The sequence below is a fragment of the Grammomys surdaster genome, unplaced genomic scaffold (assembly GCF_004785775.1).
Source record: "Grammomys surdaster isolate TR1022 unplaced genomic scaffold, NIH_TR_1.0 251, whole genome shotgun sequence".
NCBI classification, from domain to species: domain Eukaryota; kingdom Metazoa; phylum Chordata; class Mammalia; order Rodentia; family Muridae; genus Grammomys; species Grammomys surdaster.
The window spans coordinates 1,880,300-1,894,898 of NW_021604692.1; the positions used below are offsets into that span (position 1 = coordinate 1,880,300).

At 46.6% G+C, this 14,599-nt stretch overlaps 2 protein-coding genes across 2 annotated transcripts in view; both read right to left on the reverse strand.

The window, feature by feature from the left end:
* Defb119 (defensin beta 119) overlaps window positions 1-8,306 on the reverse strand; it is a 17,431-nt gene extending 9,125 nt beyond the window's left edge. The window contains exon 1 of the mRNA XM_028774976.1: window positions 8,246-8,306. Within this exon, the coding sequence (XP_028630809.1) occupies window positions 8,246-8,306 (61 nt within the window). The remainder of the gene's footprint in view (window positions 1-8,245) is intronic.
* Window positions 8,307-11,201: 2,895 nt separating this feature from the next.
* On the reverse strand, window positions 11,202-14,599 carry LOC114627212 (beta-defensin 36-like). The gene is made up of 2 exons (XM_028774902.1): window positions 14,527-14,599; window positions 11,202-11,441 (listed from the first exon to the last, which is right to left on the reverse strand). Exons 1-2 carry the CDS (start codon window positions 14,582-14,584, stop codon window positions 11,296-11,298), a joined length of 204 nt encoding a protein of 67 aa, XP_028630735.1. The 5' UTR covers window positions 14,585-14,599; the 3' UTR covers window positions 11,202-11,295.

The window sequence follows — 14,599 nt, forward strand, 5'->3', positions numbered from 1 at the left end:
CATGAGGGACTCCACTTAGATCCCAAGCAAGGGGGTTGTGTAGCAAGAGTGAGCTTGAGCTCTGGTCGCCTCCAGCTTCCTGCTTTGCCCTGGGATCCTCACCCCTGGGATGCCCAGCCACCGAGAGGCCCCAAGTGAGGCGGGACAGCTGTGGATGGCTAGTCAAGGAATGTCCGCCTCCCAAACTGATGTCAATGAATCTCTGTTCTTTATGAAGTATACTGTCTTAGATATTTAGTAATATTTAACTATTAACTGTTTAATAAAAACAGACTATTACAGCTTATCACACTAGTACAGACTTTTACCTGTCACATTAACATACTAATGCAGCAATTTTAGCAGGTATTGCTCCTAAAACAATGATTCCAAAGCACAGACATGGATTTTTTCCCACTTCTGTACATGGATAAGTGCAGCAGTTCCCAAGTCGCAGAGAGCCTGGATTCGTCTGCATCTCCATGGACAGTCTTACCTGCTGGTCCGGGAGCAGCTCCAGTTCCTACAATTGAGGAATGGGGATGGAGTGTGCGTGTCTGTCTGTCTGTCTGTCTGTGTGAAGTATTACGTCATTTCTTTGAAGGATACCTTCAGAAGTGGTGCACACTGTTTTCATTCCGCTGTCCAGAACCCATTCCCACCAAAACCAGCTCCAGGATACACTGGGAATATTTTTCCTTTATTCTGGGCAATGACAGCTTGCTAAAAGTCAGGATCTGACTCACTAAAAAGACAGGCACTGAGGAGAACTAGTGATATTTGGGATCTGGCTTCATATGCAGAATATTTAACAAACATTTGCAGACTTAATAAATAATAGTTACTATTCCAGTTAGTAAATGATCATTACAACTTTAACTTTCTTAAACTTAATTTTAATGATGGTTCTTAAATGCTTTAACCTCCCTTTTAGCCCACCACCCACCAGAAGTAGTGGGAAAGAAAGGATACAGGGAAGTGGACTTGTTTAGAAAGGTTCTTTGGAATAATTCCCATCTGTGTTGTCTGGAAATCAGCAGTTCAGTTCACAGGTCACCAGCGGCAGCTGAATCCACTCGCAGACACTTCACGGATACACCAGCAGTCCAGTTCAGTAGAGTCGGGTTAATAACAGAGGTGACATGACCTAGTAGAGACAGTTAGGCCTCAGCCTCCCCTCAGGTCAGCCGGAGTGACCAGGAGGAGCACCAGGAGATGCTCTAGGCTGTGTCTCTCTCAGGGAAGATCAGCGAAGAGTGAGACCCACATGTGTTGTATAGCTAGCTCTATAAGTAAGCCTAGCTCAGCCTCTGTCACTGTCCAGAGTCTTATTTATACCCTCCAAACATCACATGTTCTTCCTCAGATCTTGCCTCAGCACGTGCATCTGTCTCAGCTGACATCACTCTATCAATCAGCCTGAGTCCTCAGAAGCAGCAAGAAGCTGCAGCACAGCACCAGTTTTTTTGGTGCATTTCTCTCTATGGAGTCTCGACAAATGCAGCTCAACTACGCAATGTAAGGTGGACCAATACCTGTGTGTTGTTAGCAAAGAATCCTTCATCATGTGTCCTTTCACGTGCTTGCTTTAGCAGAACATCCTCTCTCCTGTGTCTGCTTCAGTGAAACATTCCTTCATGAGTCTGCCTTAGCCTTTCACACCTGTGTCCATGTTAGTGAAACGTTCCTTCACATTTGCCCCAGCAAAACACCATCTCACCAACTTTCCAAAGAACTCTCAAGCTTCCACTTCAAGCTATAGATAATCAATAGCTTGCATTGGCAATGCTGTGAGAGCACTCAGTGGGAAGAGTGTCAGAGTCCTTCCAGAGCCAAGCAGTTCCCTAAATTTGGGGACAGTAATATCTGCCTCCTGTTTTGTTGGGTTCTTATTAATTTTTTAAGTTACCTTTAGTGTGTGTGCCATGCATTTGAGTGGAGATCAGAGGACAACCTGTGAGAGTCAATTCTCTCTTTCCTCCATGTAAGTCCTGGGATGGACGTCAGATTATAAGGCTTGGTAATAAGCAGCTTTACCTGCTGAGGCATCTTGCTGACCCTGTCATGATCCTCAAGTGATAATGAGCACCCATACAGGAAGACCTGGCAGGAAGTTGGGACATTTTGCTCAGTATATCTCAGTGGGGAAGGAAGAAGGAGCAGGCCCCTGGAGTGAGGGGGAGAAGCCAGGTCCTGAGAGCTGAGGGCTGGAGAAGACAGCCAAGGCTACAGAAGAGCTGGACCTGTGACAGAAGTGGAGAACTGAGGTAGGGGTGATTTGGTCCAAAGCTAGGCTACATACCATGTGCCCTTCCGTCCACCATTCCACACACACACAGGTGTAACTGCAGAGTGCTTACAAGCATGTATTTTAGCTGTGCTTCCTTGGGAAAGTTCTTTAACCTCTCTGAACCTATTTCATCAGCTATTAAATTGCAGTAACGATGCTTTATAAAGTTGGCATGAAGCGTAAGTAAGTGGACACACACAAAGCCAAGGATAACCCCTAAATCACTGGGGTGTGCGTTTCTACGTTCATTTTACTGGACCAGAGGTCTTCAGCCTGCATGTTCCAGAGCATTCCTCACTATAACGCTTTCATAAGCCCTCTTCTGTTGGACCAGGACAGCATGATTGTGCTGTAGCAGTGCAGGGCATTACATATGTTCTGGATGTGGGTGTATACAGTTATGCTGCCAAGTGGTTTGTGTGGAGACACATAGCTGGTGGCTGTGTAGATGTTTACAACACCTCTGTTCTCAGACCTTTAAACACAATGTCTACCTCAGTCTCCTCTAGATCCTGAGACTCTGGAACCTGACTCGGGAAATTCCTACAGAGCTGGAGATGTGGTACAGAGATAGGAGGAGTGGCTGAAGGAGATGTGGGGCTCAGGGGCTGCTGCTGTAGCCAGGACCTGGGACAATAAGGGAGGAAGTGAGCTTTGGCCAGAGAGCCAACTTGGTAGTAGTTGCTGTGTGGTGTCTGTGGGAGACAGGATGAGAACAAACTACAGCGTCCAACTTTAAAATTCTCCCACATAAGAACAGCTTGGCCTGACCAGCTCCGAAGGCCGCCCCACCCTCAACCCTTCCAATCTGGGCAATTATTGTCCCTGAGCCCCACATGGAGGAGAGGAAAAAACACTGGTTATCAAGTTCCCAGCTAGGGACCTGCACAGAACTTCAACCTGATTTCAAGGGCTCCTCTCTCTAAAGCCATTAAGTAGATGGCAAAGTCTTTGATGACGATTCTCCCCCTCTGTGCATTCACATTCCATCTGACTGAGGTCCTGTGGGGCCTGTGGCTGGGGATTGGGGGAGCAATATGGATGGCCAAGGTCTCAGATAGCATAATGAGGGTATCCTGGAGAAACCAGTCCTCCACACCAGCCCATCTGGTGGAGACACAGATTCCAGAGTGAAGTATTTCACCTACAAGCTTTTGTGTGTGTGCTGCTGATGGTTGAAGCCTGGGCCAGGTATATGCTACACACATGTACTACCAACCAACTACACCCTCCAAATAATAAGACAAACACTAAGAGTGATCCATCACCCTCAGATCTGAGGAAATGATATATTATTGATTGTATTTACTCTAGCCTTGGTAAGGTGTTCACTGTCTATCATTATTGGGCTCATGCCCTTCCATTCTCAGTTCAATCCTCCCAGGGTTGTCTAGGAATGAGGGTCCCAGTCCTTAGCTATGACTTTGTGTGGGGAGTTGTGCACACTTTGAATGAATGTGTGAAGCCCTGAGCGTTCGCTGTATGACATGGGTACAGCTACATTAAGGATCAAGACCTCAGAGCCACAGAAAATTGGGAAAGCCTTTCCCTGAGTCAGATCTGGAAAAGCAAAGCCTATCTCTGGCCCAAGTACAAGAGTTTACAAATGATTGACCAGTGTGTGCAAAACCTACCAACTGCAGCTTCCTCCTCCCCAACGTTACTATTCTGAAATGGCTCACAGAGACAGTGGGCATGAGGTTGCGTACCCCACTGGTACTGAAGGCCTAGTGGGTCCCTGGAGAGTCACTGGCACTCTGTCTGTGTTTGAAGGCCTGAAGAAGCTGGTTCCAATATCAGCAAAGGATATCGACAGCAGCGACAGCATAAATTAACTTGGTAGAGAGAGGGAAGGCCAACAAAGCGAACAGTAAATAATCTTCCTTCTCCCCTGTCTTTTTTTTTTAAAAGTCTAGGTTGTTACCAGATTATGCCATCCTCTTTGGGATGGGTCTTCCTGTGTAAATCAAGAGCATCCTCCACAGATGCACCCACAGTCTACAGGCCAACCTGAAGTAGACAATTCCTCTTTGAAGATCTCTGATTGGATGGACACGCCTGAGAGGGCATCCACTTGAAAAGGCTTCCTTGTGTCTAGGTCTCCCTAACAAAGATGGAGGGGGGTAGGGGCAGGCAAGAAGCAGTCTTCTTGGGTACTCCTGAAAGGTGTTCACACACATACACCCCCTCACACACACAGTTTCAGCTTCCCAATTAAAAAAAGGAAGCCACTCAGAGCACAAGGCCTGACTTCTCTTTCAAAGGCCAAGCAGAAAAGTACATTTGTACCGATGCCCACTCAACTAAAATAGAGAACAATGATCAGGTAGACACTACCTTAAATTCTTGTAAAGATCTATTTATGTTTATTGTATATGCATGAGTGGCTTTTTGCTTGCATGTATGTAGGTATACCATATGCTTGCCTAATACCAGAAGAGGCCAGAAGGCAGCATCCAATGCCCTGGAACTGGAGTTCACAGAAGGTCATGAGCTGCCATGCGGGAGCTGGGGCTGGACTCCAGAAATCCCCTCAGTCATCTCTCCTGCCCCTATGTTACAGTTTAGCATGTCACCTTCTGTCACCTTCACACACTATCGCCACACCACCTTGTCTTCAGCAAGAGGCATCGTCTGGGGTTGAAATCATAGGTCATAGTGCCTACTGCCTGGTATGCCAAGGGTCCGGGGTTTCTGCCGTGCCAGCCATCATGGCTACACAAAAAGAGTCACCCTTGTTTAGGACTAGAGTATGATGAGACACATAGTCAGAGAGGTGACATTTTAGAAAGCATTAGCCTGAAAGTACCCCAAGAAGGAAAGTACCCCAAGAGTCAGTACTCTTGGTGTATTTAGCCCAAAGCATCCCCTCCCCATGTGCTAGGCCTAGCTCTGGCAAAGGGAACCACTCCACATGGAGGGCAGAGCTGGTAACACTGTTCACTCAAAGTGGCCAGGGGCTCCTCTTCGAACTCAGCTTCTGCCCATCTGGGAGTCATTCTGTCCTTTGCATATTTGGAGAAAGGAGAATCATCTCCCACTATAGAAGATACTAAAGACTCCAGCCTGGCTGCTGCACACCTACAATCCCAGCACTCAGGACACTGAGGCAGGTGGGGCTTTGTGAGTTCAAGACTAGTCCAGTCTACATAACAAGTTCTAGGACACCCAGTGTCCTGAAGGCTGACTCACCACCACTGTCATTAACTCTCAGTGCTCACCTTCCTGATTTCCCAGCCTGTTGGCTCCTCTCCTTTCCTGATGTGCCCCTGGCTTGCCTTCCTCATCAGCGTAGTTAAGACCCATCACAAGAGACACAGACCTCTATACCAAGTGCACATCCTCACATTAAGTTTGGACATTGCAAAGCATTGAAAGTCTAAGTCTCAGATTGCTTACTCAGAACTGGGTTCAAGGCCAGCCCTTTCTTTTGTGTCGGAGTGGATACAGAGTAATTGTTGAGGTTCTGGTGGAAGATGAGACAGAAGGATGCTGATATTTTATCTGAGCACATCCTGGAGTTTATCACTTCCTTACACTCCTTGTGCCTCTGGCATCTCTCTTCCAGCTTCTTATCATCACTGCGGCCTCTGGCTTCTTATTGTCTTTGTGGCTTCCACCCTTCCAGAGGCTTCTCTATCCCTTGAGCCTTCATTTGTCTTCTTCGCCCGGAATCAGCTACGGCCCTCCTGGGGCAGATCATGCATTTGCTGTTCCAAGTGTGGAGATTTCTAACTTTTCCCCATCAAAACTGCCCAGCCCACTGTAAAACAGGAATAATAGAGGAAATTAGAAAAACAGATAAGCAACTCCTATTTAGTTGCCTGGTGGGCCAAGGACGAGTGTTACTCCCAAAGACCAGAGGAGAAAGACTACTGACCCAAATCATCATGGTCAAATTAAAGCAAGAAATTAATTAAAGCAAGCTTTTATTTTATTCATATACATGGCCTGTCTCCCCCTAAGGCAGATTTGAAGAGATCAGCCTTGGACATGAGGAAGACAAGGCTTTTATAGCTCAGTGGTAGAAGGTTTCCAGATGGAGGGTTTGGTAGGTAAAAATGGGTGGGTGGGTGGGGTTATGGGAACAGAACTTAAACATAACAGGTTAGTCCTTATCACCAAGGTCAGACCAGATTACTGCTAGTCCAACTCTCCCCAGAGCTCTGCTTCTGTCTCAGTATCAGCAGCAAAGGAGGGGCCGTTCACTCGGGATTTTACAGTGAGACAACATGGACCAGTAAACCCAGCCACCGAGCTGTAGTGTATATGGAACAGGAAAGGGCATAAAATCTGCTAAAAAGATGTTAGGATTCGAGGGCAGTTTGGACAGACAACACCAAAGCCGATCCGATCCGGTTCCAAGGGAAGGGGTTTATTTGGGGAAGGGAGTGGGAGAGAGGAACGGGAAGATGGCGAGTGAAGAGAAGACGAAGAGAGCGAGAGGTTGGGGGTGGTCCCAACTATTTAAGTGGGTGATGACGTGTGTAATTTCCCAGGTGTAGGTGAGTCAGGTAGGTGAATTCTGGGAGTGGTTATCCCAGCAACGTAGGAGTCGCAGGCCCCTGAATATGACGTCACCGGGTTCAGACTTATACTAACAAAAGTTAATGAACATTCATGTACTTGCTTTTTGTTTGTGTGCACATCTGTGCATAGAGCATAGAGTTAGAGGTCGACTTTGAGAAGCTGGTTCTCACCTCCCGCCATACACGTCCTGGGGATCGAACTCGGTTGTGGGGCTCGGCAAGCACACGTGAATTAAGACGCCAGTGCTGCTTACCGATAACTAAACACACGGTGCTTTATTTCACGGCCATGATTCTTTGATGACCCAGGATGGAATGTAACAGTTGAAAGCTGTGGGTTTGGGTGTCAAGTTGAAAAGAGTGAACTTGAGAGGACTAATTTTGACCATTAATTTGATTGGATTAAGGAAACACAGGGCATTCGTCAGGGATAATGGGTGTGTTTATAGGGAAGTTTCCAGAGAGGACCCCTCTGGGTGTGCGTGACACTATTCTACGGGCTGGGTCCCACTAAAACGAGGTGGTTGGGGTTGGGGGCAAAAGTCAGCACTCACCTCACACTGCTTGTGCTGTTTAACCAGCCTGTCTCACACTCCTGCCTCCATGCCTTCCTCTCCATGGCTGACGAGCTCTTCAAACTGTGAGCCGAAATAAACCTTGTCCCTTCGGCTACCTCTCGTCAAACACTTGGTCAACAGGAAACGTAACTAGCACTGTGATGAATGGATGTGCTCATTCACTCAGGTGCGCTAAGGCGTGCACAGCACAGATGTCCGTCATGGTCATGTTGCACAGCTTATGTACACGTGGTTTTACTTGACCGTTAGACCCCGCTAACCCTGTAATGACATGTTAAGGGATGGGTGAGAGTAAAAGCTTGCACAGCCCCTAATATGTAGTAGACCCAGCTTCCCTGGCTGCACATACAGTCCTGTCCACACTATTCATATATATTTCCATTCCATCGGGTATGGCAAGTAACATAGGGGTAACCTGGAGTACCTGAGTCAATTTTTCATGTAATTGGTCATTTTTGCTCTTTCTGAGTTCTTTATATACTCTGGGTATTAATCCTCTGTCAGATGAATAGCTTGTAGACGTCTCCCCATTCTATCTTTAAAATGGGAGTGGGCAGGAAAACATGCCCAGAGACCTTCTACTACCACACGGCACAGGGGGGCTGTAAATACACAGAGGCCATGCCCCACAGCATGAGCAGAGGAGGTCACCCAGAGTCCCACCAGCCAGCCATATGGCCAGCCTGCAGCAGGAGGCACTACAATGTGCAAGTTGTGTGGTGGACAGATGTATGTGTGAGAGAGAAGCAGAACAGTTTGAGCTGTATGAAGAGAGATGGAAATGGAGGCACGAGGGTAGAGAGGAATAGTCTGTGGTGAGTAGCCAGTCCTACCACATCAGACCATAGTGAAGTCCCAGCCTGTGCTACCACTGAGGCCTGTGTCTGGGTCTGTGGCCATGCAGCAGCAGGCATTGGTGTCCATGTCCATGGATCATATTACCACTAGAGACCCTGTGAACATCCCTGGTCTGGGCAGCCACCTAGGGCCATGGAAATGTCCAAGGGCTGGGCAGAACTGGCCCTGTCCTCCCCACCCCACCCCCAAGCTGGAGAACTAGAGAGAGTGGACAGACGCTGTACCTCATCTGGGCAACACTGTGGAGCTGGCCCTGATGATGAAGGCAAAGGTGAGCCAACCACCAGGGTGTGGGAGCAGGAGAGCTGCCTCAGCCCCTTACAGTTTCAGCACTTGAGAGAGTGGGCCCCATGCCTCAGTTGGGCAGCTCAGTAAAGCTGGCTCTGGTGGTGTGAGCGCAGGTGAGCCAGCCCGGAGGGCATGAGATCAGAAGCGCTGACCCTGCTCCCTCCTTGGATGAAGTAGCAGAGCCAGGGCTGCAGAGCTCCCCCTAGTGGTGGGGATTCAGGCGGGCTGATTAGTTCAGCTACCACACAGGCCCAGATCCAGGGCTTTTGAGTTGGCACACCCCAAAATCTACACCATCTGTGAACTGTGAGAGCACACGAAAGGGCTAGTGTGATCTAAATCTGCAGGATCTCCATGACACAGGGCAACAACAGGATAGCCAGGAGGAGTCCCACTGAAGATTCAATATTGATGGTGTGGTAGAAGCCAGAGAGGCCTAGAACCAGACCAGGCCATGAGCATTTCCAAGTGACAATGTGTGGACAGAGGGGTATACTGTGGGACACTCTGTGACACACCTCAGCTTTCATGATGATATTTTCTATGCTTTATTTTGTTTTGTTTGTTTTTGGCTTGTTTTTTTATTTTATTTTGAGGGGTTGCAAAGGCGTGTAAGGCAAGTGGGCAGTGCCACCAGACAGAAATAGGAACCGGTGTGGCTGAGTGAGCTCAAACCCCGGGAATCTCAAAGATTTGAGAACGGCTGGAGAGGAGCCACTGCCTACCTTTCTTTGTACCTGCTCTGAGTCAAGGTAGCATACCACCTGGAGTTGTTCTCCATGCAAATGAGGAGTCTAAATAGTCTTAGCCTTCAGCCAAAGACCTTCCCTTCCTGGATATTTCCATGCCCTTCCTCCAAATATATAATATTTAATCCCTGTTTCACCCAGAGTAAAGTGTAAAAAAAGCAATTTGAACAATCAAGGATAGTCTCAGAGAGCTGCTTCATTAAAGATCTCCATGGGGAAGGCTTTCACTTAAAAAAGCCTGGCCTAAGACTCCCAAAGAAGGCTTTCTCTTCTGCCACTCTGGCAGTACTCCACATTCACTCCCAGTCAGACTTGACCCTGCTCATTGGGGCCCCACTTCCTTCTTCTTGCTAGGCTTGCAGATGCCCTGAAGGGAACGTAGATCTCGGACCCCGTTCCTGACTTCCTCTCCACGTGATACACCAGCAGCACCTGGGTACATACCCAGAGAGGAGACTGGGAACCGTAGTATTTGTCCAAAATCACACTGTTTCCCTTCCGGTCCCGCATGTAGTGGAATCTAATAGCCCGGAGGGAAACACAGACTGTGGACTCTCCATTCCGGACTTTGCCCTGCCTTCTCTGGGTGGCACCAGGGCACCCCCAGAAGAGACACAGGACATGGGGAAGGTCCGGTATGAATGGATCCGGAGACAAGTGGGACTAGGGTGGATGATGTGAAACTCACAAAGAATCAATAAAAAGTTAAAAAATAGAAATGGAGATCATTGAGGAAAAATAAAAACTGAGAGAGAACAGGAAACAGAACTCTCACATCCTCTTCTGAGGATATAAATTACTGCGGCCACCACGGAAACACATATGAAAGTTCTCCAAGAAATTAAAAATAGATAAAACTGCCACACTATAGCTATCAGCCCTGGGCATGCACGGAAAGGAAGCAAAGACAGAAGGTGTTACTGCTACCTGCATATCAGTGATTTACTGCTACCTGGATGTCAGCACTACAAACAGTAACCACGTCATGAGGACAGCCTGGGTGCCCTCCAGTGTATGAATGGTTGAAGAAACTGTGGAACAGTCAGGTGTGGTAACTACTGCTGGTAACTGCAACACTCAGGAGACTGAGGCAGAAGGATTGCCACAAGTTCAAGGCAGTTGGATTACATAGTGAGTTCCAGGGTAGCCTGGGCCATGGGTAAGACTTTGCATCAGAAACCAAATGTAAGAAAGTGGGGAGGAGGAAAAATGTGAAATCTACAGACAATGAAGTGTTATTCAATCGTAAGGAATCATTTCATTGGAAGGGAAATGGGTGGTAGGGGTTACCTTGTTAAGAGAAATAAGCCAGATTCAGAAAAACGAATATCATGTTTTCTCTCATATGTGGAGTCTAAAGAAGAAAATTAAAATGACACAGATATTAGCAGGGGATTATTGGGGAAGAAGACGGGGGCTGGGAGAAAGAATGTAAGAAAGTCATGGGAGTGAAGAAAATACGATCGACACTGAATTCCAGACGAAGCATCTCAATGAAACCTACTGTCTCGCACAATCAATATATAACCTAATAACAAGAAATAAAGCACCAGAGGGGCTGCGCACAGGTTACATACAAACAGCATGATACCATATGTGGGATAATTGGGGGTACACATACTTTGGCATTTCTGTGGATCGCAGAACCCTACCACAAGGAATGACTCTACTTACATCATGTCTAGCTTTACCTATAAATCCGAGGATAGTGTAAATGCCGTGTATAGAGTTCTCAAATGCATCATTAAGAAACCATTAGAAAGATGGTCTGCACCAGTAATGATCATTTTTCTCTGAATATTTTGGCCATGCAGTTGGTTAGCTCCATCCACAGTTGCAGAACTCCTGGATAAGGAGAACTAGATGCATCCCAGAGCCACAGGCCTTCTTCTGACATTTCACTACATATACAAAGAGGCAAACACTGAAGCCAGCCAAAGCTGCTTTAATGAAGCTCGGGAAACTGCCAGGGTCAGACTTTAGCAAGGTCCACCTTCATTTCTGTGGCCTTGGGATTTGGAGTGCTAATTCAAATTCCGTGACCACTGGGGCATGTTCTTGGGCTTTACACAGCACATTTTGCCGTTCCAGCAGAAGATGTAGAAACTTTCTTTATTGATGCACTCTTCACGACAGATACCAAAAGACTTCCAGCATCTTTCAGGATTCCCTATGTCAGAATAAAGACAGAGAGACCTGCATGAGTCGTGAGGTCCCAGGTGGAGGCCAGGGCCCCAAGCAATAAAAACAGAGGCAGGGAAGGAGTGGTCACCTCTAGAGGTTAAGGAGGTGTGTATCACCTCACATCCTCTACGGACACTCCGTCCCAGCCCTTCACAAACTCTACCTCTTGCAAGTGCAGTAGGTTACAAGGCTTAACAAGCACAGTGGGATGTGAGGTTAATATGAACCATCAGAATCTATAGAACTGGGATTGAAGTTTATCTGTGTCCCAAGGCAGCTAGTAAACCTTGAGTGGGTGACTCTCTCTTTAAGAATCTGTTTCCTCTTTTCTACGAGGAGAGGTAGATGTCTCACAGAGCTATGATAAGAAATAGCATTGGAAATATAGCTCGGTTGGTGTTTGCCTCGCATGCTTGAAGCCCTGGCTTCCAGCCCTACCATAGCATTGACTGGGCATGGTGACCCATATGTGTAGCCTCAACACTTGAGAGTTAGGGACAGGAGAATCAGGAGCTCAAGGGCATCTTCAGCAACACACGGTGAGTTCGAGACCCTGTCTCAAGAGAAATAAAAAGTAAAATATAATAAAAACTAATATTAATTAGTTTGTGTAAAAAAAAAACACTAGCATTAAATAAATCCAGCAATTAAGTGACAGAACCTCAGCAAGAATGAGCAGTTTAAAAGTTATTTTACAAGGAAAGAAACTGAACTAGAAGGAACACATTAGCAAATGAGGAAGCCCAACGGCTTAAGAGAAGTTCAAAGTGGAAAGGACTTTTAAATAAAGAATGGAAGACCCACAACTGATAAAAATGCAAAAAATTAACGACTGTAAGGAGCCTGAGCCAATTACTGTATCTCCAATACAATCCATCCACTCAGGGAACAGCACAGAAGAGGTGTGGGAAGACAGCAGGTGGCAGAGGACCAGGACAGCAGCTGCTAAACAGTGTCTTCTAGACTTGCCTGGGATGCTATGCCCATGAAACGCTAACAATATGACCACAGAAGTAAGACCTACGTAACCACACCAGCTGATACACCAGTGTGGATGGGGAAGTCTCACAAGGCCCCAGCACCTAGATGAAGAGCTACAGGCAAGCCATCAATGGCTGCCAAGAAGAGAAGAATCAGTCTTCTCCAGGGATAATCTCCTCAATAAGTTATCCCAAGTAGACAGCCCTAAACACACATACATCCAAGAGGCACTGCATGAATGAACTCCGTGGACACACACATACATCCACCATGCACACATCCACGCACTCATGCTCATCGGAGGTTGGGGTTATACTAGAACTTATTGACAATAATGCTTTATGCCAGGGTAAAGGTTGGCATCCTGTATTTATGCTACTCGTGTCTTCCAAGGACAGAGGACAACAAGGAATTGTTAACATATGAAACTGGACAAATACTGCCTCCACATGTCTTCCCTAAGGACTCTAACAGGGAAAGAGCTTCAGACTTGCAAATTAGACACAGAATTAACTGTTACACAAGCAGTGCCTCATAGAACTCTAAGTAAATGACAACTTAAAGTCAGGCCACCAGAGCTCAGAGACAGAGTGCCTGCCCAGCATGAACCACAAAAATACAGAAGCAAAGTGAGTACATGAAAGACTCCATGGTTCTATGTTCCTGACAAAAGAGCCATGCAGCACAATACAAACACAGGTGTACATGGAGAACACATGCAGACATTTGCAATGGCTTGAAAACATGTGACAGTAGAAGTATCTGTGGTGACAGACAGTGAGATGAGGAAGGAGGGTCTAGGCCATCATTCCTAACAGGCCAGGGATGTGACTCAGAGGCAGAGTGCTTCCCTAACATCCAAGCGCTGGGTTCAATCCCCAGACCTACAAAAAGAAAAGAAATAAAGGAATATAGAGGTAAATGGTAAATTTGAATCAGTAGTACCAGTTCATGGGTGCTTATTTTTAAAAGGACTGTTTCCTCATCTCTGGTTATCGCAAAGCTTAGAAACATTGACACGTCAGTAGGAATTAGAAATTAGAATTGTAGAAACCATTTCTGGTCAAGAATTCCAAAACTCCTTTAATCCAAGCCCTTGGGAGGCAGAGACAAGCGGATTTCTGAGTTCAAGGCTATCCTGGTCTACAGAGTGAGTTCCAGGACAGCCAGAACTACACAGAGAAACCCTGTCTCGAAAAACCAAAAAAAAAACAAAACAAAACAAAAGCAAAAAACAAACAAACAAGAAAAAAAAACAAGCCTGAAGCATTCCATCACACCAGAGACTGAGGGCGACATCAAAGACAAGAAGAGCTTTATCAGAAAGACCAACTCCTCAGATCAAAGACTTTCCCACTGCCAAACACGAGGAGCCTCACTGCACGAAGGATGATGGTAGCAGTATACTTCAACATGTGGCATAGAACTATTAGTCTGATCTCTGTGAGTTCAAGGCCAGCCTGGTCTACAAAGCCAGGGCTGTTACACAGAGAAACTCTCTCTCTAAAAACCAAAAATCAAAACAAAACATTAACAACACTACCACCACCACAAAAAAAATTGAAAACATTAGTCTGAAATCATATTTAACCGAGTAACGATGTATCCTCTCTCCTAAATCCAGCTGTTATTGTTAGAAGAAGAGTGGAGAGGAATAAAGCCAGAAACCTTGGAGGCCTAACCATTTCTCCAAGCCAGAATTGTATCACAAGTCCTAAGAGACCAATGCAACTGGCCTCCCAGTTCTACGCAGAATTCTATTGCAGTCCCTGAGCCTCCAATTCACAACTGTCCTACCAGCAGGATGGAAGTCCTTGGAAGGCTCTGGTGAATTACAGAAAACAAAGAAGCTGCAGAACACCAAAATTTCAGCCTGTCCAGCCTTGACCTTTCAACCTAACTTGCTACATAAAAATTAGAAATTAGGAAATTGAAACGCAGAGACATGAACTGCCTTGCAGTTTCTCACCCGAGATCTGAGGCTCTTCCCACTGCCCAGACAGTGTCTCCTACCCATCCGCCATTCACCGAGTCCCTGAGTACCCTGGGCAGACCCTTCTCTGTCCCTTCTCAGAAGGTGTCTAGGTTACCTGGAATGACCTGGGTCAGCAGCAGCAGCAGAACCATAGTTAACACCACAGTCTTCATGGCTTCAGGAAATCC

Coding starts and splice junctions, on each gene's coding strand:
- LOC114627212 (XM_028774902.1), bottom strand. CDS start 14,584: ATGAAGACTGTGGTGTTAACTATGGTTCTGCTGCTGCTGCTGACCCAG. Junction 11,442..14,526: donor GCTGACCCAGGTCATTCCAG/GTAACCTAGACA, acceptor ATTCTGACATAG/GGAATCCTGAAAGATGCTGG.